The sequence below is a fragment of the Haliotis asinina genome, chromosome 10 (assembly GCF_037392515.1).
Source record: "Haliotis asinina isolate JCU_RB_2024 chromosome 10, JCU_Hal_asi_v2, whole genome shotgun sequence".
Classification (NCBI taxonomy): Eukaryota; Metazoa; Mollusca; class Gastropoda; order Lepetellida; family Haliotidae; genus Haliotis; species Haliotis asinina.
The window spans coordinates 45,704,844-45,731,564 of record NC_090289.1 but is presented as its reverse complement, the minus strand read 5'-3'; the positions used below and the strand labels follow the sequence as shown (position 1 = coordinate 45,731,564).

The 26,721-nt window shown below is 40.9% G+C and overlaps 1 protein-coding gene across 1 annotated transcript; it reads right to left on the bottom strand.

Moving 5' to 3' along the window:
* Positions 1 to 354: 354 nt before the first annotated feature.
* On the bottom strand, positions 355 to 26,362 carry LOC137299119 (uncharacterized transporter slc-17.2-like). The gene is made up of 11 exons (XM_067831625.1): positions 26,277 to 26,362; positions 17,670 to 17,800; positions 13,811 to 14,097; positions 13,123 to 13,356; positions 12,287 to 12,374; positions 11,225 to 11,320; positions 10,436 to 10,569; positions 7,824 to 7,967; positions 7,167 to 7,299; positions 6,742 to 6,986; positions 355 to 6,360 (listed from the first exon to the last, which is right to left on the bottom strand). The coding sequence occupies exons 2-11, from the start codon at positions 17,701 to 17,703 to the stop codon at positions 6,187 to 6,189; spliced, it is 1,569 nt and encodes a 522-aa protein (XP_067687726.1). The 5' UTR covers positions 17,704 to 17,800; positions 26,277 to 26,362; the 3' UTR covers positions 355 to 6,186.
* Between the last annotated feature and the right edge of the window lie 359 nt (positions 26,363 to 26,721).

The following is a 26,721-nucleotide window of genomic DNA, read 5'->3' as shown; positions in this document are numbered from 1 at the left end:
GTCTGCTCAATGTTCTGAGTCCTGGGTATATATATATGCTTCGAATTCATGTGCCCTTGACAGGTCAACAAGGGGTCAAACCGAGGTCATCGTTTCTCCCCAGTTATCTTGTGGAAAGTTGATGGGTAAACACTTGTTTGTCGCCCTATCACTGCGGTTTATGCGGGTCACCTGCGGCGTGTTCTGCCATTTAGGAGGGTACTTCAAGAACCCTTTCAAGAGTCCTTCCTGGTCATTCTGTGGTCAGTCAGTTGTAAACCACTCGGTGGTTCAACCTGCTTGTCGCCCTGTGTCTGTTGTCACTGGCCAAGGGTCCATAGGACTCTCTTTGTAATATTTGTTTCCTTTCAACTCTTTCAACTTGACTTTGAAAGTTACCATGTTTCCTTCCGTTGTGTAACTGATTATAAAAAACATCAAAAAAGTGTATATACAAGGGTTCACAGTCTAGGGTGTTGGCCGCACATATGGCCTACAAAAGACACCAAACACATGGTGTGCTGATTGTCCAGTATTTATTATTCAGTCCATACACTGGTTTGATACGTTGATAATAGAGTTCATATACTGGGTAGATACGTGGATGATAAAGTCATGCCACTGTCCTTGAGATTTCAGTCCAGCTGCATAGACATTGAACTTGTATACTTTGCTACGATATATGTGCGATATGTACTTTACATCATTTAGTACTGTCAGAAGAGCAATGGGAGTCGTACTAGATGACACATGACCTAATGATAGCATGTTTAGTTGCAGATGGGTGTGTTCAAGGTACGAATTGTATTGTGTCCCTAGTTTCCTGAACCACTAGTTCTAACTGCAGATATGACCTTACTGCCCACTCTAAATTTGAGATTGCCATGTTGAGATGATCCTTCAAGTACACAAAAGCTGCCAATAATATCATTGACTGCTTGCATGTTATCATTAATTTCTAGTCGTGATACATTTAAAATAGGGTCAATCATTCTGGTACTGCATGTGCTAGACTGGCTTGATTGTTGGCTAGTTTCTGGTTTCTTTTTAAAGCCTGATATGTCCTCGTCTGATACTGTCCCAAACAGAAAACTTAACGCCCTCCCTACAAAAGGTGACAGTGATCTTTTTGGTAGCAACAGTCGTTGGTATTCAAGAAAAGTATGCTCTAGCGCACTTAACGAGGTGTTGATACCAACAATGTCTTGACCTAACTTTCCTGTTACTCCTGATGAATGATCCTTCTAGTGTTTGCTAATGAAACCTGGTATGACTAATCTGTTCCTTCAATATAATTGTGATACTTGTCCAGGAAGGCATAGGGTAGTCGCAATATCATTGGGTTTCTGGAATATTACATTTCCGAACATCATTGTACCACTGGCTAAGTCAATTAAGAACAATAACAGAACACAGGATAGATACATGTCAGAATATCATTAGTGTCATGTCGTTACAATAGCTTGTTCAGCTTGTAGAGTCCAAGAAATTAAAGAATGTAATTACTCATCACACGTACATCACAAGGACATGTCAACCTGCCCAAGTACGTCAACACTGATATATACACTATATATACATCTTGGTAACCTGTACTGACCTTATAATAGCTTCTATAGATATTTCACCCTAGAATCTTGTGTACTGTTCTTAAGTTGTCAGGCCTACATCTCAATGCGTCAACAATGCCATGCTGTTCATTACTCAAAAGTAGTCTTGTCGGACTGTTCGTTAGTTAGAAGTTTGGTTCAAGTATATACGTCCTAAGCTGTCAAGGTGTCCTCTAATTTCTTTGCTAGGACATCATGTAGTGTTCAGTGGAATCGCTCAACACGACTGTTAGCTTGTGGGTGGTAATATGAAGTCATCATCATGCCAAGGGTTCTCTTACCCTTTTATTGACATTCTCGGTCCCGTTGTCTGTGACAGTCTGTAAGACTGACCCATAACGTGGGAAATTCTCTTCAATAAGCAGATGGGTAAAAGTCTCTGCTGTTCTTTCAAGAACTGCAAACGCTTCCTGCCATCCACTGAAATCATCTACAAAGCGGATGGTGTACATTTTCCTTGACATCATTGGATAGGATCCACATAGGTGCATGGTGACTTTTTCAAAAGGGTATGGGGACATGTCTGTATCTTGTATTAGGGGCTTCGGTTTCTTCATGGTATGGGTTTGACAGGTAACACACTTGAAGACATAGCTGTGCAAACCATCATACAAGTTGGACCAGTCGTATTTTTATTGCCTCAATGGCTTATTGATTTCCATGTGTCCACTGTCTTCATGGTATTGTTTCATCATCATTAATTGTAAATGTTCAGGAATGGACAATCTGGGATTAGGTTCATCATCTACTTCACTGATGAAATACAGTCACCCATCAGTATGCATCTCATTAGAAGGGGCTTGTCACCTAAACCTGACTCAGCTGTTTCTTAATATCCTGAATGGCTTCATACTTCGTCTGTTCTGTTACCATGTCCAACATGTCTCCACAGGACTTTGGTAGTTTGATCAGGTTGTGGTAATTCTTTGGTTCACAGCTGGCAAAGTCATTGAGTGGGTACGTACTGGACTCAAACATGTTGATCTCGAGATCTTTTCTGGTCCATCCACCCTGTTGGTCAGGGACTCATGGACCTTCTTCACATCTGGTTTTATTCCTTCGTGGCTAATCATGAAACTTAAGTGATCAGTCCCCTATTGTGCAAAGCTACATTTTGACAGTTTCAGTTTTAGTGAAAGCTCCATAATTCTACCAAACACTCTTTGAATATGACTCTTGTGTTTCTTGCTGGATTTTAAAAAGATGAGAATGTCATCCAGATCGGCAATGGCAAAGGTTTCTCGGTCCTCCAGAACCATGCTCATTAGTTCCAGAAATATGGATGGAGCATTACAAAGGCTGAAGGGACATTACAGAGAATTCGAACAGTCCCGGTAACATGCAAAAGCTGTTTTTCCTTGTCTTTTTCATCCATTAAGACTTGCCAATATACTGACTTTAAATCCAGAGTGGAAAAGTATTTTGAGTTTCCCGGTTGTGTCAGGATATCATCAATGAGCTGGGTGATCGTGTTTAACGACCGGAAGTCCACAAAGGAACGTTTACTTCCATTCTTCTTGTCCACTACCACAATAGGAAAACTCCAGGGTGACCTTGAATGTTGAATGATCTTAGCCTGTAACATGTCATTGATGGCGTTATCTACAACCCGTTGTTTATTCAGTGGAGTTCTATATCATTTCATTCTAATGGGGTTGTGGTCACCGGTGTCTATCCTCATGTGTACCATGTCAGTATGTCCTAAGTCCATGTCATTTCTTGCAAATAAGTCTTGGTTCCTATTTATCAAGTCACGTATTCATTTGCTGTGTTCACGTGGTGCACTAATGTCAGCGTCAGACTTGTTGTCAACATGTAGATTATAGTTGTCTAACAAATCCGTCATACTAACCAGACTCTCTGAAAGAATGCTTTCAAAATTGCTGACTATGCAACCTTTCCTTAATCTGACTGATCTATTGGTGTTGTTCATCAGTGTGACTGGAACATCTCTCCTTTTGCTGACCCTGACAACCATATTGCTAATCATTATACCTGCTTCTTTAGCTAAATATCCTTTGTCAGCCGTTGAAAACTGATACACATCATTTGTTTCTTAGCTAACCCTCCTTTTGACTTTGTGCCACTAGTGGCACATTAGCAGTTAGTCTAACAATGGAGGAGATGTGGATATATTCTTCCAACAGAACATAGCTTCATCCCACCCTTAGGCAGCTTAGGTTGAAGTGACCAGTCGTGTCCAAGTATCATGTTGTGGTTCATATTGCTGACTATATAGAACTTATGAGCAACAGTAATGCCTCTAAGTCTAAAGGTGATAGAAGCACTGCCCTCTTACCTTAAATGAGTTCCCATTAACCATTTGTATAGACACTTTTTTGTCTAATTTAACTCCTGGTAGCGACTCAAATACTCGCTTATGCATGATGGACACTTCTGCACCTGAATCAATTAAGCACCGAAATTTTTGTTTCCCTATCTTTACACTACATGAATTTGGTCAGCCTGCAAGAATTATTGAAAGTGCTTCCCCTGCCTACAATGCCTAGCTTTACGCTCTTGTCCTTTGCACATGTAGCAACGCTGAGGCGTAAATTGGCTAAGGTCCATGGGCTCTTCCTTTCTATTGCAAGCAAGTTCTTTCCTATCTAGTGAGAAAGGTTCCTTTCAGTCACGGTGGTATCCTGTGGAAGTTGTTTTCACAATTCTAAAATCGAAACGGACCCTATGGTTCTGTTCATGACTAGCAGAAGTAACAGCAGGGACCAAATTTGCAGGGTTCTCTCGATCTCTCATGATATTCTTTTCAGATAGTCAAACGCCAGCCCATCAATATAGAAGCTAACCAATTGCATCTTGATTGCTGATCCTTTCCCATCTTGCCCCAACCCTGCATAAGCTTCCTCAGCTAGATTGAGCAATCACTCAGCAAATATTTGAACACTCTCTAACTGTTTTTTTGCCTAAGTGTTCTCAGGAGCATGAATGCAAGCTGAGAATCTGTAATTTCTGCAAATCTTTGAGGCAATTCAGTTTTCAACTCTTCTCAGATTGCCTGGTCATGATCACTCATATACCTTTGGAAAAAGTCGGTGACTGTCCCTGAACTGCTTTGACATGCCATCAATTTACGTTGATTGTCACTTGCATTCATTAAGAAAAAATATTTTTTCTATGCTTTTGATACATCCCTTATGCTTCTTGGAATCTCCCTCAAAGGTTTGAACCACTTAAGCAATATCTTGAGCTCCAAGTTCTGTGGATAGGTCAGCTTGCTTCCCAGTTATCTGACCTGCTAAACGCAGCAAACATTCACCAAATTCCTGACCTGCCATGTTTATAAAGAGAGCACTAACAACCTCAGTTACTCATTTCTTTTTCTGAGGAGGATCCAGGTCATGGCACCATTCAAGAATCCTTCTTCCGCCTCTTAATTGTAACAAAGTAAGAAACACCAGAAGCAAACAGGACGTCTGTCCCATCATAGGTCCAGAGCGATGTTAGGACCAGGTCTGAGTCCAAACTGGCTGCGGTGTGCACTCGACTGCACTGTGCACTGTGTCAGGACTGTGTCGGCCCAATGTTCTGATTCCTGGGTTCATGCGTGGTTCGAATTCATGTACCCTTATGGTGCCAACCAGGGGTCAAGCAGAAATAATCGTTTCTCCCCAGTTATCTTGTGGCCTCTTGATGGGTAAACATCATGTACTCTTCATTTGTCAACCAGGGATCAGATATGTCATTGCTTCTCTCCAGTTATCTTGTGGCCACTTGGTGGGTAAAGACTTGTTTGTCGCCCTATCTTTCACCCCTGTTGTCACTGCGGTTAATGAGGGTCTTCTGCTTGTTCTGCAATTTAGGAGGGTACTTCAAGAACCTTTTCAACAGTCCTTCGCTGGTCATTCTGTGGTCACTCGGTTGTAAACAACTCGTCCTGTCCCTGATCTGTCCTTGACCACTGCTGTCACTGGCCTAGGGTCCACAGGGCTGACTTTGTCACAATATTGAGGGCTTCCCAGTGCCAGATTGCAGAGCTGATGATAAATGTATATGCCACAGATGGGACTGAGATTTCATACCAGTGTTGACATCTTGCCAGATTGAACTGATCCCAGTTTTCAGCTTCTGCTCTATTTATTATTATTTTGTGAGCCAGATTCCTATGTAGTAAGCTCGCTATCAGTGTATCTGGTTTATGTCATTTCTCCAAATATTTCTTGTATAAAATAATCAAAATATTGTCAACAAATAATGGATTGCACGAGTGCTATAGGTTGTGGTCTGTAGGTCGAAGGCCATATGGCTATATATGCATATACACAAGTGGTAACAAATTGAATTATTAAAATGTCACATTAAACAGAAAGAAAGCAAACATTGGTCAATTGATTTCAGACGTGAAAGTATGTTTTGCAGAACGCATTGGGAGTCAACCAGACCAGTGAGGATGAAATGTACAAAACAAAAACAAACAAACATACAAAACCCGAAACAACCACACAGAAAATGAATTCAACAGTTAGATAGGTGTTTTGTGCGTGGTAAAAAAATCTGTCCCATTATGTTCCTCTAGGTATAAACTGACTATATCCGTTATACTACTGCTCCAGGATTTTTGAGAGCATTTCCACAAAGATTACAAAGCATCTTCTTTGCGAACCTCATTGAGACTGACAACAACAGTTGTATCTTCAGCAGGAGGGAGAGCCCAGTGTTGTGGGGCGGACGTAGAGAACAGGAAGATGATGGTTGACATTAGCAATATGCCTGCTGCTACGTACAAAGCAGACTGCCATTCACTTTGGGAACCCTGGAGAGACGCAAAGATACAACGATATTGTCATTAGAAACACAGCCGAGGTATTGCTTCTTATCCTAAGAAACAGGTGATATCAACTTGTCAAGCATGTTAAAAATACTCGATCAAAGTTCAGTGTTTTATCACAGGGACACGATTTATGATCTAATGTGTCATATTCAAAACAAGACCAAACTTCTATACATATTCATACCTGACCACAACATCCTAAACATGCATGCACGTGTTATGCATATCATACATTTATGCATATCATATAAGATTCATTTACCAGGTTCACGATACATCTAGAAAACATTCAACATAAAACATGAATTGGAATAAAACTTAAGATCTTGGTATTGTCAAACAGAAGAATTATTACATACTCACCGTCGGGGTTAGCAGAGACACCACATAGGGTGCCACTATCCCCGGTATACTGGCAATGGTATTAGACACAGCATAGAGAGTCGCCGAATGGCCAAGGGCTATCTCTACAAAGACAGCCATAAATCCTCCAGACCAAGCAAATCCATTTGCTGCCCCTGCTAGACACAGCAGTACAACTGCGGCTACTTGACCTCTGCAGTCGAGCTGTGCCAAGGAGATCATCAAAACTGCGGGGACAGCTCCAGCTAGAGATGAAATTGTAGGTATAAAGGCATCTTAGTAATAATTAGCCTCGTAATATTTCGATCAATGGTGAAATTCAGAGAATATTTTTTCCGGCAGTTTATGTGAACAATGTTGGAATAACACTTGAAGGCAACATTGACAAACAATAACCTCTAGACATAAGTAAAACCAGTAAATACCTATAGAGTTCATGAGCTTCCTTGTGTTGTCACGTGATAAATAGTTGTTCCTTATAAGTGTATCTACCAGCCAGCCAGACAAGAACACGACGACACCAGAACACAGGTAGGGCATCATGACAAGTACACCGTTCTGAATGCGTCGTAAGGGAACACAGATAATACATCTAAATATAAAGGCTCAAACATTGTAAATATAATTTTGAATGATTCAGTCATGAGTTATGTTCTTCTCTCACAATAATAGATATTGACATGTATATTCAATGTCCACTTGTCTGACCTCCTTCGGGGTTTCATCAAGTTGTGAGAGTTTTCTTTCTTAGCTATATTCGATGTATATGGCGGTGGGTCATTAAAGCAGTTTTGGCATGCCAATCCAGTGTCTAACACCACGAGCGTTTATTTATGCAACTAGGAATGTACACTCGATCATTCATGGATCATTCATGGATGGTGAAGGTCAGTTCAAACCCAGATCGTCGCCGGACAATTTTGTAAATGATTCACTTATAATCATTGATGACACCAGAAAGGATAAAACTCTCCTACTTTAGATATAATCCTAAACATCTTAATGACCTAAAAATATACAAAAGTAAAATGGTAACGTTTACATGCTGCTGAAGACGATGGATAATCAGTTATTTTGTTTACCGATTGAATGTCGAAATGCATGACCTCATTGAGGTATGTTGGAAGTTGAAGCTGTAGCATGTAGTAGGCATAGTTGTACAATGTGTGAGTGAGGATTACTGTCCACGACGCTCTTGATTTCATCATATCGCCCCATGGTATCCTCTACACAGAAGACAAAAGTGAAGACATTTAGATACATAGGACAGGCATAAAAGATGTAACATGTTATCAATGAAAATCTCATCATCACTTATATTTCGTATAAGGAAAAAATGTATGCATGCACAGCTTCTTTATTCGGATGATTGGACGTTTTGATACAGATTCCTGTATAGTTGTCAAGCAAGCATACCCGCTCATACATAATGTTTGTCTTTATCTTATTCACGAACATTCAAATACCCACACAGGTATATTTCGCGATGACTTTACCACTTTCGTATTTTCAGTGTGAGAGAAAAGAAATGCACGTGGATGAGTCATGGGATCACGGCTTGTCTGTTTGGTAGTTAGAAATGGCGTTTACGAAACAGGGCCTATATTAGCCCTCTTAGCGCTAAGATAGTCCTAAGTGCCATGCCAGATAGCATTCATAGTTGGGTCAACTATGAATGCTATCTGGGATACATTAACATTGACTTACTACTATCTTAGCGCTAGGAGAGCTTCGAAAATCTGTGGCCCGGCTTGGACGTAGTGACCTCTGTGTTCATGACCGTTGATCAATTCCAGAAACACTGAGAGGCCAATGCATCCCAAAGGTTCATGTTCTGGAACTTCATGACAAAATGGTACATGAAATAAGGTACTGTTTTCCAATCGCAAGTGTTTCCTGTATTGGACCAGAAGCTAATCTACTTTCACTTACCTTCACCAACAAGCAGAATTTGTAAAAGGTTCAGGTTGTTAAAATAACGAGACACGTATCTTAGATGTCTACTAGTTATCTCTGTTTACTGTGATGTAAAGAGGATATCGAATTCGTTGCAGGTTAGTGTTGACAAACAAGCACATTGTTTAAATTCAGTGGCCACACCATACGCTAAAATCCCACAATTAGAACCGAATCATGTTAGTGAAGCATAATTTGATTCAACCATTTCTAAATAATGATCTTCCATGGATGAGAACGTAACATACATTTTATTTTGTGAATGATAGCAATTGAATATGCAAATCCAATCTTTTCATTCTATCCATTTAACAGATAGTTGACACGTACTAAAATAGTGATCAAGACGCTGATACGTTTGTAAAACAATCACCTCATTTGGCAGCAGCATTACACAAATTGGCAGCCAACAGGTAACAATTTGAATTATGTCTAAATGAAGCTAAATTCTCTTTGTTGACAATTTGGAGGCAACAATACCAACAGTATGGGGCTGGAAGTTCAACCTAACCTAACCTCTAAACTACAAGTACTATTCGAAAGCAATTTCTGTTAAATTGTACGAACATTCTTGTAAACAGAGGGCATATATCTGAAGAGGGGACATCTGTGATATATGTATAAATGTGATGATACGATCTACAAGTTACGTGCACGTTTTCTCTCTATACCATAAAACTGTTCAACGAAGAATGAAACTTTTAAAGTTTGTTTAGTAATAAGAACACATTTCTTCATGCTACCATATACGCCATGGCAGTCACAGAAGATATAATTCGATCAATAGCTCAGTGGGGTATTCATATTATTAAACAATGCAGTGTGACATGAAAGGAAAATTAAATCCCAGAAGTACTGTTCAGGCTATACATGTGTTTGATCATTGCTCGTTTCTGATGAATAAGCAAGCCACTAATTATGCCTGTCAGGTATATGATTGCGTACACTCTTCAAACCTGCAGTGAATACTAGAACCACGCCTAGTGTAATGATTTATGGCGAATGTGGTTTGGGTTCAAATTTTGGCTATGACTACGTATTTCCTCTCATCGTTTACCAAAGAAATGCTATGTAATAATGATTTCATATGACAGATATAAAAAACAGCACTTTTAGCACTTTTTCGCCGCTCATCACATGAGTTGTGGATTGAGAAATGTAAATAAAATGGGGTGATAAAAAGAAAAGACAGGTCATGTAAGTCATGCAATACATATGTCTTAGAAAACGAATATACTTTTTGACTCGTATGTCTATTCTATGATAAACTTAGTAAATAAATAGTACCTTAAAGAATTTTGTTATGTCCATCCATCCATGGACAAATTTTAACCCTTATTAAACTGCAATAACCATGATGTGATTCAGAATGTTGTTATGTTTACATATCATGTTATGAAACTAAGGAAAGACGATTCGTCATCGAGCATCGTGTGAACGTCACAGTTGTATAAAAACATAATATGAAATACTACTTTATACATGTATAAAATTCTTCTGTACACTACTGCTATATATTGTACCATAGGCATAGAATAGAATAAAAGATTGATTGAATACTAGAAAATAAGAATGTTGATTTTGTATATTCGTGAAACATTAAATACAGATGGAAACTAACCATTCAAAAACAAAGTATTATCTGGCTTGATAAAAGGTATGTTTGGGCACTTATTCACCACAACTTCATATTTAAAGATGGCGTAACCAGTCCATGATTCACCTTCATTTGCCATACCTTCTCTTTGTGTATCCGTGCTTTTGTATGTCTTTCTATGTAGGTTCTTTCATCCATTGATATACATGGCTGATCACCCGGTTTATCACGTGCCAGTAATATCCAGAATAAAGACCACACAAATCCGAGACCACCTGCATATAATGAGATATGTATATAGGTGCACATACATCAATAACATCAAAATACCTAACATGGTTTAATGCGACAAAACATGAACGCGGTGTATACACAGATGGCCTATTGCGTAATCTATAGAACAGTCACTAATTTGTCCAAAAGAAGGAAGCAAGTATTGCAGTATGAATACCTAGGTGTTTCTGAGTAATGAGAATTGCACAACCTATAAGATAGACACACTAATAGAATCTTGATTGTATACAGTATTAACTGAGAATGATGTATTTAGACTAACGGAGGTGATCACCTTCAAGGCTAAATGTTAGAAAAGACCCAGTATTTATAGGATCTCTAAGAAACAGTCAAAGCGTTATCCAGTAATTAGCATGACACTTCCCACCCTCAAGAATTACTTTTCTAATATGGTGCCAGCAACAGAAACAAGCAACGTTTAGCCCACTGTTGAAACAGTGTCCACATGTTCATAGACCAACTGCATTAGTATTGACCACATGGTCTACTGCACTGTGACAAGCACCGATATTCAACATGGTCAAGATATGGGTGAAGAGGCTGGGGTATCAAGTTTCCTGATTTTGATTTCTCTACAGCTGGCATGAGTAATTAGTATCAGTCAGACAAAAGGAATAACATTTCACTGACTCTCACCTATGACATAAAATACGGACGGCCATCCAAGGCCAAAGCCGGATCTACACAGGAACCCGGACAGTGGGAAGACTAGGGCATTTCCAACTTCACTGCCTAGAATACATAATTGGAAACTATTCAGACACTCAAATAGAATGTTGAAAATTGCCAACGAATATTCAGCTGTTTTAAAAAATATTCAGTGAGGCAACAAATGTATATTATTGCAAACGAAAAGAAAACGAAAAACGTCATTTCATAGTTTACAATGAGCTAGCTAACCTGCAGCTGGATAGGTGGATCGCTATATGTCATGGTTGTGTGATTCATGTATTTTTTGTGTGTGGTATCACAAATGTGTTATTCCTGAATTTAGCGACAATGCAATAAATACAGTCATTACAAAATACAGTTCTGTATATCTAAAAGTATATTCTGTGTTATTAGTTGAGAGCTTCATTAACTATAGTTATGAACTCAATAAATTGAATTTAGAACCGAACGTGCAGTGTAGTTTTGACCATTTGACGTAGCCTGTTTTCGAAAACATGTTGCCCTGTATGAAATGTGTCTTTTTCGACCCACAAGAGTTTCTTTTTTCCATTCGGGGTTCAAATATGCAAAAGCAGTAGAGAGTCTTCCGATCAGTGCTCTTTTTCTTGTCAAAATGTCATTACTTTCATCAAATAACTTTCCAAAGCCCAGGAACTTGAATGAGTATCTTTGCAAACATACACCACTTCATAGTCATCCGGCTTCATGACCTACTGATTTCACTTTGAATGAAAATTAGGTTAGTATGTTCCAAAAACTGCTCAGACAAAATCATCTATGCTTACTCGCGATTCGGGCATGATTCACACATTCTAGCACGTCAATAAACCTCATCACAACTGTTTGGTAGCAATAACAATAATGCATTCACCACGTCGATGCATTTGTCTCGCGCAAATCGTATTTACATATTCACTGCGAGAACAACTTATTTTGACTATGAATGTAGTATATCAGCGTTCTGGAAGGATTTAACATCGAAGGAATAGAGAAAATACGATTCTGACCAAAGATTCATGTTTTTACCTGCAAAGGCTATGCTTTGTAAAGACGAGATTTCTGATTTAGGTGCCCAGCGGACCCAGAAAGCAGGAAGTGATGTAAACAATACTGACTTGGAAACAGAAAGAAACATGACTGGTAGAAATGCTTGTGCCTGTATAGATGCACACACATCTGTTTTATGAAATGATCTGTCCACCTATAGTGTCCATAGGTCTATATGAATCCTATGCTAAGGGCATTGCATTTTGGAATCATATTCAAACTGTGTTGCAAAGCTTGTTACGTCATAATTTCAGTCAATGTATAACAGAGATGATAATATCCACAATGAAGACAGTGCGTGTACGTACTTGGCTGTTTGTACTATACTACCCATTAAACGTGTAGACGCACGAGTGTACAAGTAGCCACTTACTTCAGTCAACTGTTCTAGACTATTCTGCAAAACATTTCATACTGTCTGAAGTATTATTCACTCATGAAATGATGTAAATGCGTAGCGTGGACAAGGTCATTGTCATGATTTCTCATGATGATGAAACTCAGTGTCGAAGTCTTAACAAAGCTTTACAAAAAAATCACAGCTGTCCACAATCAAGATATCTGCACATGCTTTTCAGCAATGTAATGCATGATCCTCGTGCAATTCATCTGCATAAAGATTACAGTTGGTTCCCCAGAGTTAGTGTAGAAGTAAACATTCGATGTGACCCTTTATATTTACATAACACATACCAAGTGCCTTAAGTGAATCTAAACTTTCGATGGGCGTTAAGTAAAGTTTGCCCAAGCTTTTGCTACCGCTATATCTAAATAGAAGACATTTCTATGCACAAATGTAACAAGTCAGTTCTCACCACAAATGCTCCAGTTAAGACCCTAAGAGCCACCAGAATGTAGACGTTCGTGCGGGCAGCCACTGGTGAAAACAATGTTGATGCAGAACACAGGATAATCCCAATCCCAATGACTTTTCTGGGACCAAATCGTTCGGCGAGCAACCCGCATGGAATTTGAAGACACAGGTATCCCCAGAACATTGCACCAAGAACAATGCCTTGTGTTTCTTTACTCCATTCAAACTCTCCCATCTGTAAATACCAATGTTCCATTTGTCTGCCTATACGTACGTACAACACAATGACGCACTCTAAATGCTGGTTTTTTTTTTGTTGTTTTTTCTGTGTTGTTCAACGCCTCACTCAGCAATATGCTAAGTATATGGCGGCGGTTAGTGAATAATCAAGTCCAGTGATCAACAGCATGCGCATCGATCAACGCAACTGTGAACATCTGACATCCAAGTCAGTCAGCCTGACCTCCCCAACCCGTTTGTCGCCTCTTACAATAACCATGGGAAACGGTCGACCAATCCTAACACATATCGTAGAGGCATGCACACCAAGTGACAAGTGAGAAAAGAAATGCTCACAATATAAGATAATAAAAAATACAAATTTCCGAGACATCTGACATGGTAAGCAAATTCGCGATAATATTAAAGAAAATCAGCATATAGGAGTTTGCAGATGACTTACAACTCACCTCAAGCTCATCAGCATCGCTGGTAATCCAGCCGAGAATCCTCCCAGCAGGGCAATCACTGTCTGCAGTTTCATGTTCATTGGTGCTGTTTGAATGACGATAAATTGTGGTCAAGTTGGGAAAGGTTTTCAATGATAACGTCCCCCCATGATCTGTCAAGTTCCCGCTGGAGTGACGAATCATACACACTATAGTTATTCCGAGACTGGCCCGGAAACAGCTGCCAAGACACAAGCCAACAGAAACCAGTAGGGCAAGCCAGTACCGACATTTTCCCTGTGTGTCATCTGAAAAGGTGAAATTCAATTGAACAGATAATCTGTTCCTCGAGCTTGGACACACAAAATATTTATCACACCCCTGGTCCTGAAATTCCCTTTCTTTGCTCCATGGCATAATATTGATTTTTAAAAAAAAAACACAAATGAGTTTAGTTCGGAGAGTCTAAATGTGACAGCTTGCCTGCATTTCCAAATGAAAACCATGTTCACTTAGTGCAGGTATTCAAATAAATAGTGCTACATAGGCTTCCACTGAAATCTGGCACAGGTAATTCATCATTGTGTGTGCCTGTGTACCTTCTGCATGAAACATAAGGTGGTGGGACCGAATTCTTGGTATCAGCAATATTCTCTTTGTAGTAAATATCTATGATCGTAGATTTTATTCATAAACTAAGCCGATATGACTGGCAAACTGTGAAAAAAGGCGTTAAACCAAGATCAGTCACACACGCCAATATATGCACTTGAAATTACGTTAAGCACCTTTAACAGAATTATGTTCAAGTTATATGTTGTACGATGTTAAGCAATCATAACACTGTTCAACTGGGAAATTGTGTTGCAAGTACATTTGGTGAAAATACACACCCAGGAGCATAACCAGAAACAAACAAATTTTCACAAGAGCAGTGTGTGCATGTCAGTGTTTACCCTGCAAAGATTACAGTCAGTGATCGATCGTGTTTCTGCCACAGTGAGTACGAAGAAGAGTATCAGATGGCCAGACAATACAAATTATAAATATCTATAACTCCAGTACGTTGTTTAACGCAATTAGTCGTGAAATGAATGTTCATTACACAGATACACAATGCCAGTTGTATGGTCAGAAAAGACAAAAAAACAGTAAGCTAAAGGGTTGTCAATATTCTGTGCAGATCGTGAAGACAAGGCACTACTGAGGCTCACTCGACGATAACTATTCGCCACAAGCTCCGCCCTGAAGCATCATTGGTTAACATTTTACCATGTCTCTGTGAGAACGCTCCTCGAAAACCCAAATCGTGCAGGGTACAACCATCCTTGGGTCATCAATCGCCCTCTACATCACCAACATATACGTTTGGCTTATCAAAGCAACGCTGGTCTTGGTGAAAAATACGTTGGTCTGGTTCTTCCTTCATGGAACGGATCAAGGCTTGGGAGTTTGGAGGCACTTGCAGGAGGCACTTGCAGGAGGCACTTTACAGGACTTGCAGCTAAACACCATTCAGTCAGCTGTTGCACTTGGTGGAGATTTTGTCATGGAGTGAAGATGGATCTTTCATATCTGTGAATCTGGATTGGTGGCATTTGTGAAGTGTGATCTGTATATCCAGGAAGTGCTTCTTGATTCAGTTTTTGTAGTCGATTTTGATCCTGTTGCCATAAGACCTCTTCCTATTGATGTCAACACTATACCATACTGTTCTCATGCAGTGACAGCTTTCTTACAAAATAGTACAGTGACTCTCCTTGAGTCCAGACCTGAACCCTTTAGAGCCAACCTGTGACTTCGTCGGGCGAACAAAAACATGTGTCCCACTAATCTTGTTCAGAATGTGGGTGAGTTGGAAGCAGGCTTGCTCCAGGAATTACAGTTTCGTCTACAACGGACAACTGACACACGGTGTGCAACGAAGAGTTCGGGCAGTTATTGCCTCTATATACACTTACTCATAATTAGTATCAGTTGGAGCCGAAACAGATGAAATCTACATTATGCAGTACTTAGCTGAAAGTTATTTCCAATCTCTAAACATGACAAATGTGAAGGTGTATGGTGTAGTACTTTGCCTCACGTCCTTTCTCCTTCACATATTTATTCCAGCTAAATATTGCTTTCTCACCTTTTCCGTTTACATCAAAATAGTAGGTTTTAAGGACGACATCACCAGTTAGTTGACTATTAAGTCACACTTAAACAGATCATGTTCACTGTTCAACAGCAAAAACATAAATCAATCACAGTGCCATGTTTATCTCACATTACAGAGGCTACTAAATAGCGTTGGCGGCTTCAACGTGTGCATCTGTGATGAAAATACAGATGGTTTTATATATGCACCAGTAATATAAGAAAATCATTTATAAGCCATAAAGGTGGAACGAGTACGATGCGCTTTGGCCATTGCACATTTCATGCTGTATCAGTCGATGGTCTTGGATATAGGCCAATCTCTACCGACTGTTATTTTCCAACATATTGGACTTGATGTTCATCCGCAATATGGGACGGTGGGGGAGGGGTCTTGTGGTTTAAGCGTTCACTCGCCGTTCCCTGGCCCTTTTCCCCACATGGGTAAAATGTATGAAGCCTAGTCATGGTACCCATGATCCTGCTGGAATATTGTTGAAAGGGGGTAAAACTAAACGCACTCACTCTTTCACAGTTTTGTTAATGGGTACAAAAGTGCAGACATCACAAGCGAGAATAAACCTGATAGAGACTGAGTCTTCTCTATGATTGCTTCATTCGAATTCTTTTCTCTTATTATTTTTTATATTTTAGTTTATTTTATTTTTTATATTTTGCACTGTTAAAACGATTTCAAACAGAAAGATGCCACATAATAAAGATATCAATGATCAAAAGCATCTGTCTCCATTACCAACTGGCAAGCTGAATAACGACAGAGATCGGATTGTCAGCTTGAATCAGTTATATCGATTTTGATACTTGTATTGGATGCGAACAGACAACAAGACATGATTCATCAAATCTGAGTGTCTGTTCTTGTCTTTAACGTTTAACATAACATCACGGACATTAATGGTTTGCTCACTATACAGTGAATGTGTGAGTCGCACCATGCACAAAGCAATATTCCAGCTACATTGCGGCTATCTGTAAATATGTAAGTCTGGATCATATAATCCAGTGATCAACATCATAAACGTCAGTGATCAACATCAACCCATGGTATGTGTCATCAAGTCTGCCAGCCACCCTCTGATCCCGTCAGTAACCTTTTACGACAAGAATGGCTTACTGAAGATCAATTATAACCCGGATCTTCACGGGGCAACTGCACAGACTAGTTATAGTATACTGGACAAAATGAATTTTAGGATTGATATTTTATCAGCGTGTCAATGAACAAATAAATCATTCAGAATTTAAAATTCATATCACTAACTACTTTTGTCCAGTATATCATATGGATATACCGTTCACCAAAGCCACATTTTTTACTTAAGCTGGATGAATCACTGGTATTCTTCCGGAATGTTTGTCATGACTGTGGCCTGCTCGAATTGGTTTTAAACCCCGAACATTGATGACATAGTGCCGTGTGTGTTTGAGCAGTAAGTCAATAAGTGAAGAATAAGTACGTATGGTTTTACACCGCTTTGAAAATATTTTACGCAAATGTTGAGGACATAATCACATGACCTCTCACGTTTTACCCATGGTGTGAATCAATCGCGACGTGATGACGTAACCATTGAACTAACCCTAAAAAGAATGTACACCTTCACAACCTTACATTGTAACTGACACTTTGTGATTTAATGGCCGGTATGATGTATATTATGAAGCAGTTATTCGATACACATGTATGGCATGTCAACGATTATATACAAAACCATACCTTTGTGAATGATCAGATTTGGTTCCACTTCCATCTTCAGTGCTCAACATACAGTCATGTCGGTGTTGGTCTGTTATCTAAAAGAACCAGTGCCCTGTTGCCCGGCCTTCTCACATACAGTACGCCCAGTACTGCAAGAGAAATTGCTGAGTAAGGTCACTACTCGATGGTCACTGAAACATTTATGAGAGGAACGTGCATGACACTGATAATTCACTACAATGACGATCTAGAAGATCGGTCTTGAAACATCATCGAGGGTTTTGGTGTCGTTATGGTTATTAAGACGGGGACATTGGACAAAAATTTACCAACATTTTATAACGGTATGTGTTACTGAAAACTGGAAATTTACAGTACAACGGACCATGTTCCTAAATGCTAAGCCTGTCAAGGGTCACAGTGATAACGAGCATCGGATTTAATCCGTGACCAGTATCTCTAAAGCTAACAGAGCCAAGGTGCAATGCATGTATCTATCTTTGTTTATAGTTCAAGCTGATCAAATCACGTGCGTGCCACGTATACCTTCGTGGCATACTCACGATTAGCCATCGATGCTTCGGTTCATCTAAATGACATAATCTCATGTTCACAATAACAACCGATATAGTAAGTTTTATCTGTAAACGCGAGTTGAAACTTCAGCTCGTTCTTGATGGGCAGCGGAGGACCACAAATGGCCATGGCGACTCACCAACCCGCACACATGACAATACTGGACGTCGGACCCAGACGACCCATCCACAGACGACCCTGGATTCCACCATGAACCGGGTGAAAGAGACGAGCAGATGGGGGATCCTACAAACCAATGTCCCAGGTACCAACACAACAGGTACTCTTCCAGTCAATATGTGTGGGGTGTTACTTCCTACACCGACCACTTCGCGGCAAAGCACCGGTAGCTGACATGAGGGACAAAAGCAGCGTCACCGCGACTGTCATCATGGATTGCAGAAGCAGGAGACCAGATGCAGAAGGCGTGATAACCCGAGTATCATCAAAATGTCAGCCGTTCAATAACAACCAGGACATCATCGACAACTCCATCTTGACCCCCAAATCAAGTGAGTGAACCATCTTTCAAGATCATGCCAACCTCGGCATATCTCAAGAATCATCTGCAAGTTTCTTCCGATGTTTGTGCCAATATCTGTAAACTTTGGTTCTGACTCTCACCGTAAACTGTGTACGTAAAATTCTCAAGGACGTTCTTGTTTATGTCAGGTGTGTTACTACTTATGTTGTTACTAGTTATGTTGTTACTAGTTATGTTGCGTATTCGCCGGTTACTGTTTCGCCCTTTTCACGTTTGTCATGGTTTCATGTACTGAGTATGAATTACAACCTATGTGCTGTTATCAGACATACATTTTCATCAGATTAAGTTGTTGAAATCGGATAGGTTCTTACTCTAGGGTAATTTCTGGTTATATCCTATGCCCTACGCATGTATGCATTTAGTGCAGATCACCGTTATTTGTGGGATCCGAGTCTTCCCATACAAACCAGGCTCCAAGTTTGAAGGATTTTTCTCGTATGTTGTATGTTTATGCACATCGCTACAGATAATAGCTTTCAAGAAGTTATTCGATACCTTGTACTCATTGTGAAAATCATTTAACCGTTCTTGTAAACGGCTTAACCTATTGTAAACGTTTACATATGTTGTGAAGACCCAATATCTGGGCATATTCCTCGAGCTATTTAGTGGAGACTGTATATCCAGCCTGTATTGTACTACTTCGTTCCGCCACTGTGACATAATTCGTAACGACAGTACTGGCGGAAATATGCATATTCTGGTCCCTGGCTAACAATATATGATTCGCAGAAATATCGCCGAGCCAAATTCACTTGAATGAATTTTTTATATGTCAGTTTAGGCTTTTGAGTTGGTTCGTTTCCTTCTCTTCGTGTTCTCACTTCGTTTAAAGCAGATCGCCACATCTGCAACATCAAAGCATGCCACAGTGTAAACGCACGATCTGATCAAGTGAATCGGTTAGTCAGAATCCCATGGTGGACATGACAAATGTTGCTGACACTCCTACAACATCAAAGGTAAAAGTCGGAACAGCGCCAGTTGTTATCTACAAATCAAATAATTACAGGGATTAGAGGTGTGGCGTTCATACCTAAATGTAGGATGATATAAATATATGATGCTGTTTTGTTTATATCCATTTCGGGACGCATTTTTAAAAGAACAGGGGATACTATTGTCGCAGAAGTAGAGAGCACCTGAATGAAGGGGGAAAAACCAACTCACAAACGATATAGCATCTCTTACGAGAATCAAAAGTCAGAAATAGTCTCAGTGGATATATCACTTATACACATTTGACAACAGTGTCAACCGTCCAGATAACCAAGAGTCACTTGGTCATGGTGACAGGAGACTGTGCACTGGAGAGAACAGTTCGGCGAAAACAAGCTCGATCACGGGAATGTGTATCGAGCTGATAGTGCTGGGCCTGCTTCAAGCGGCAGAGCAAGTCTCTTCAATGTCAGTACCGATGCAAAAGCTTTTGAATGGGCTACTGCCCTGACCGAGTGAGCTTTCAATCCTTCTGGTGGAGATTTGCTGTTAGCCTGATACGCTGCACAAATGACAGAAACTAGCCAGTGAGATTAGGTCAAGCTTGCAACCAAGACTTCCCTCCACCGTAACAGCAGAACCTTTGTGTTTGTTGGACATTGACCATGAGGGTTTTGCGGACATCCAACGGGTGAGCGCTCGTCGCAGAGGTCCCCGATGTGGAAGGCTGGGTAAGAGTTGGAAGTTTAACAGGAGCTGTCATATGAAAAGCGTGATCGATCATCTGGAGATGAAACATCTGGTCCCGGATATGTTCCAGAAAGCGCGCAAAAAACAACTGCGCAGCTCTCAGTTCTAAGTCATTGGTGTGAAGACTGGCTTCACCTTCGGAGCAGAGTCCGGACACCGACAGACTGCCCAGAACGCATCCCCAGTCTGAGAGGGAGGAGAGGAAAGAAGACACTATCTCCCGTACTCAGGTAACCCAGTCAGGCGCCAAGGAGACAAGACCCTGTTGAGTTGTGAACCTAGCCCCGAGAAAAACCATGTCCTGGGTGGGTAACAGGTCGGATTTCTTCAGATGATCCACCTCAGTCGGACTAAAATGTCTATCATCGTGTAGGTAGAATCTAGACTCGCTGGCTGAGTCAGTGCGCTGAGCAACCAGTCGTCTAGGTACGGGTGACAACGCCGACCTTGCAACCTTGCGAGGGAAGCTGGCACACTAACATGAGCATAGTGAACACCCTAGGGGCAGCGGATATGCCAAGGGGGAGCACCGTGAAGTGGTAACAGATCCCATTGTAAGAAACCCTAAGGAAACGCTTGAACGTGGGATAAATTGGCACATGTAAATACACATCCTTTAGATCGACCGACGTAAGCTAATCGCTTGGCCAAACAGAGGAGATCACCGAGCGAAGCGTCTCCATCTTGATGAAACCCCTAACATGTGGGTCGACCCCTTCAGGTTGAGAATGGGACGGAACCCACTGTCCTTCTTCAGTACGAGGAGGTACGTGGAATAAAACCCTGCTTTCTCCTCACCCCGTGGTATGCACCCTATTGCAGACTTGTCCAGCAAAGCCTGAACTTCGTCGCGCAGGATACCCACCTTGACTGGGCATGACGGAACTGGAATGCGTCTTATCGAGCAGGCCTTGCTTCCACAGCGGTAAATGGCTCAAAAGAATGGTTGACAACACCCAAGAGTTTCGCGTTGCCTTCTCCCATTCCGGTAGGAAGAGGGAGAGACGATCCACGCACTGGGACATGAAGTAGGAGGGCATAAGTAGTCCCCTGCAGATGAACTGGCTGGGACTGAATGGCCTGAACAGCCAGCACGTCTAACGGTGGGGTCGGGACAGACTCCCAGTGACTGCGAAAAGGCGGCTGGGAGGCAGACGGAGAGGATGGCTCCTCATGCTTACCCTTGGTGGAGCGGCTCCTCCTTCCCCTGCACAAGCGGCCGAAGCCAGCCTGCAGGCTCGGGCTTAGGCTGTGCCCCGAAAGAGGAAGACGTGATGTGAGCGCAGGAGTGAGAAACCCGCAGTTGTTCCAAACAAGGCATTAGAATCCTTGAGGGAAGTTGCTGCCACAGTAGCCTCCCGTATGACCTGCTGAGCTCCCTGGAACAATGTCGCCCCCAACCGAAATAGTAGGGCCAGCAAGGTCTGCTGTGTAGCCACTGAGTAGTGAGACGTCGACAGCCACAGCTTGCATATCCCCATGACTCCGCACATCACCGTAGACGCCGCTGGCAGGAAGATTCGTGGGTCAGGTGGGACTGTACTTCGGATAGTTGTGGCGCAAGGACCGGGACCACAGGACCATGCGCCAGCACTGAGAGAGGGATTGGGGACAAACTCTCCCTCATCGTGGTAGCCGGGGCATCCGGATCCGAAGAAAAATGCAAAGGGGTCCACGGCAGCCTCCAGGCCGACGGATCGAGCCGAGCTTGGCGATCCAGCCCTCAGACTCTCCGTCCCCTGTCCAGAGTGGTGAGGAACTCCTGTCAGAGACCTCCAACAGACTCATGAACGAGAGACCCAGTCAATATGCTGTTGAAATAAGTTGGTGATATCAAAACCTTGGGATGGAGAATGCGGCTTACGCGACATTTAGATGGCTCAGCCTGCTAGAGCTTTCTCAGCTTTATTATCTTTAGACGATGGAAGCACATGGGTCAGTTCCCCATCCGCCTCTCGCAAATCCTTATAGAAAAGGAAATCTGCAGCCCGTCTCTTCTGGTCTACGGGGTAAAGGCCCAAACATAATTCACAAATGTCGGGATTGTGGCCAGCCTTCTCAAGGCACCACAAGCACTTATCGTGCTGGTCCTGCGGGGAATATTTTAACGCTTGAGAGCAAACACGCAAGCATGTACCTAACGGCATATTATTATTATTATTATTTGTTTTCTTATGAAAAAACAGCATATACACCAACACGTGCAAAACATTGAAAACTACGCGGAGATCTAGCACGCGACATGAAATAACTGGTAACTTAACGCAGTATTTCAGCATGCGACACGCTAACTTCCCGTCATGGAATAGAAACACGTGTGTAACCCAAGACAAAGACAGTTTGAAAAATAGTGCAAAGTCACATAAAATGAGACGTTATCAACTGCAAAGGCAATATGACGTTCCATAAGAACGAATACCGTCCATACAGTATTGGAAGGCTCAGATGCACGTCTGAACGGTGTGAGTGACAGCAGAAGGAATGATGATACAGGCTTGGATGCATACCTGGTTGGCTGCGCATGAGTGTCTCCAAGTGGTGCGGGACCGTATAATGCTTTGTTTTTAATTTTTGTTTATAGTACAATATTTTATTTAAACATTGATACAACTGTCACATGACATTTTCAGTAGCAGAAAATGCATATAATGTACTCCAAGAGCGATCTCTATGAAGAAAAATAATGCTTCAGTTACATGGTGAGATAGTAAGAAGCGCAATTATGGAACATTTTGGGCATCTTCCAAACAGTGAAATATCAGTTTGTTCTACCCTCTATGGGACAACTTGCATCATAGCGATTACATGTCAAGAGGCACCAAAATATACACCAACCAAGAACCTAATATATGCCTTAACTGGCACGGAAATGCTACTTTCTCACCAGTAAAGTAAACCCACATTCCGTTTGGACTCAAACATTAATGATCTGAGTCAATTGTAAGTGAAATTATTGACACCAAAAACTTCCAAACTTGAGTCAATATATGCCTCCGCCAAACACATAAATTCACACACACATACAATACATACTGAATGAACATTTCAACAATAAAACATATGTTGTCTTTCATTGTTTTTATATAAAATCAGTTATAACGAACCTGAAATCCACCAAAGTCAAAATTCTCCACTCATGACTTTCAAACCACCTTGCCCACGTTGGAGAAAGACAGCAAATGAACAAACTCCACACTTTCCAAATGCAACTAAATTCAACATCCAATCAAGATGCTGCACATCTTCAGCCAATGGAAACCAAGGACAAGACAGCAGGCCTGGCCTCATTAAAACTTGGCTAATTTACATACGAACTACCTTCAACCCATGACCCCGTGGTGACTTTGAATACATCATGGACCTGTGAAATGTAAACCTTTTCACTGACAATTGTATTATTGTAAGATAAATCAGACAAGACATGTTAAAATAGTTAATAAATATAAATAGTTAGTAAACAGTTTTCCAGAACACTGCCAAATGTGTATTGTATACTTGTTACACATGTATCTGTCTTAACGTAGTTTGTAGTTCACATTGGTCGTATTCACGACTGACCATCAATGCCTGGGTGCATCTAAATGAGATACTCAGAATCTGATTATTTCTCAAGTTATCTGTAAACGCGATTACCTGCGATGGCTGGCATAGGTATATAATACGGATGACAAATCGGGGGTGGTTGTCTGGTAAATGTTATCTATTGAATTACGTGTAATGCTATGTTGTATTGTGGATGTGTACAATGTAGATTGTGTACACGCCCTTTGGCTTGATGTGTAGAGTATTTAACAAATATACACTGTATACTTTTGAATGTGTATCGTGATTAATGTAGTATGTTGAAGGAATATACATATGATGTTTATGTTCTTTGAACGGTGATTGATAAATTTAATTGTAACAGATTACTATTGACTGATCTTGTACATCGACCCTGCGACAGCTGTGCATTAAACTCCTTGTTTATTGTACTCAGGTGCCGTGTTGCGTGTGGACTGGTCTAGCCATACCTCTATCAAAGCGATCTTACTCCCGAACTCGCGATGTAACATGGTTATTTATCAAATTCCTGATGACACATCACTAACTTGTAGCATATAGTTAGGTCGTGAATTAACCGTTCACTGGAACTGTGTTCCAGTGCTGATATCAATTTCCCAGACAAACGGTGTTAGTGAACTGCACCTTCCAGTAATAATCGTCGGTAGAAAGGTGTTGTGAATCACGGCTGTACTAATCCCGGCCGGGGTCAGACCCACTGTGTACGCACAAAAATAAAGTTGGTGAGCAGGGAGAGAGCGTACGCTATGTCGTGAAGTAAGTAGACATGTGGAAAACGCGAGAAAGCTGGTTGTCGAGTTCTTGGACAATGAACAACAGTAAGTATCTCATATATTATGCTGTATAATTACAGGGTGTTACAGCGATATGTCTATAAAAAAAATCAAAATGTACCCTTCCACGTGCTTCGATATCATCGACGAAGCAAGATTATTGAAACCAATACCTGATTATTAGATTTGCCGGGATTGGTATTTGAATTTGTTTTGAAATGTAATAAAAGGCGATATTTCATGCTGCGCAATAATTCCCGCTGTCATTCAGTGGGCTACGTTGTGAAGCTTAGGTTTCATAAACGCAACCCTACACCCACGGACCAGCATAACCTGTCTAGATCAAAATGTCAAATTGTGCGTCAAATGGTAAGTCACTAACCATTGTATATTGAAGAATTTGGTACCTGTTCAGAAACATTAAAAAGTAATCTTATTTCAAAGCATAAAACCCTTTCGATGCCTAATTTAGTTTTCTAAAAGAAATTTAAACATTTACAAGACAATTTATTTCCTTTACGTTTCAGACATATATTATGTTTCTCAAACAATCCACATATAATTTCTCATTGCCACGATTTCACTGCTTTCTGATCATGTGAACAATGGTGGTAGTATAGTGTTATATATCCATTTGCCAATGCAGTCGGTGCATGCAATGAATAACAATCGATGGCGACGAGTTTTCCATTTCACATGTATAATATCATATAGATAGTGTTTGTTTTACATGCACTTGGCGTGATTGGAAAATCAATGAGTGCATGTGAATTTGTAGTTAACCCAAACACACTATTTTTGACTGGAGTGTCTGGTCCAGACTCGATTATTTACAGATCACCAAACACAGTCACTGTGACATTCAACAGCAAACTGATCGTTGATTTGAGGAGATCATTTGGTGTTTAGGGTGAGTGTATCGTTGGTGTTGGATAATTATTAGGTCAAAACTAGAACTACAAATATCAGAATATGAACAAAAGTTTGGTTTGAATACATTCGGCGCATTAATTACCATTGGTGTGCTAACATACAAAAGGGAATATGTATGTCTGTGCTTTCTCATTGTTACTATAGAAACACATGCATATACTCTGTCAAACGCATGATAAAAATCAAACATATCTGAATTGCCTGACAGTAATAAGGGCATGTAAATTGCAACACAAACGGGTTTACACATTTCACAAATGATGTATACAAGGATATTAGTATCTGTAATTGAGTGTACAGATGCTGGTTAGACCTGTGAAACCACTATTGAATGAAACATTTTAGTGCAATCGCTGCAGTGAACGGGTACGTTACGTTGCCTGATGACCTAATTTTTTATACGTAAAACTTCATTCAAACGCCGTACGACACTTTCATAGCGAGTTCTTCCTGACAGCAGAGTGAAAAGATAACTCGCAAATAGAGCCGAAACAAACACTCCGACTTCGATGCTTTCAACTGTTGGTAAAGCAGTGTACTTACGCGCACGTGGCAGCAATGTCGAATTACCATCGTGTATGTAGTGAACTGTTCTCCTCCTAAAGTCATAATGGACGTTTACAACCAAGGTACGTCAGCCAAGTAAAGCAAAGAGCTAAACTCTCCGTCACTACTCGCTCTCATATGAACGCATTCACATGCTCTGTGTCAATGGGTAGTCGATCGCTGCGCTGTACTCGTTGCATGTAGTAGGTTCGCGCAGCGACCTGGTTAAACCCTCTCTCACAGTCCTGAGTCACATGTGGTCGTATCGGTTCTCTCAGCCCTCTCTATAGTGCACTCCCCGTTCATGAAGCAAGTTTGGATGTGTGTAAGTGCGTACGCGCGTACGCGTGTGTGTGTGAGGGGTGGTGGTGGGGGATGTTCATTGTCACATCAATGGAAACATTTGTTTCCCTCAAGACAAAACGCACGCGTTAAATTAAGG

Bases quoted from the DNA above. Each gene is read 5' to 3' on its own strand.
- LOC137299119 (XM_067831625.1), bottom strand. From the start codon at position 17,703: ATGGAAGTGGAACCAAATCTGATCATTCACAAAG. The intron at 12,375-13,122 runs GTGAGAACTGAC...TCTGTTTCCAAG, and splicing joins TCTTAACTGGAGCATTTGTG to TCAGTATTGTTTACATCACT. The intron at 6,987-7,166 runs GTATTTACTGGT...TTTCATCTCTAG, and splicing joins GAAGCTCATGAACTCTATAG to CTGGAGCTGTCCCCGCAGTT.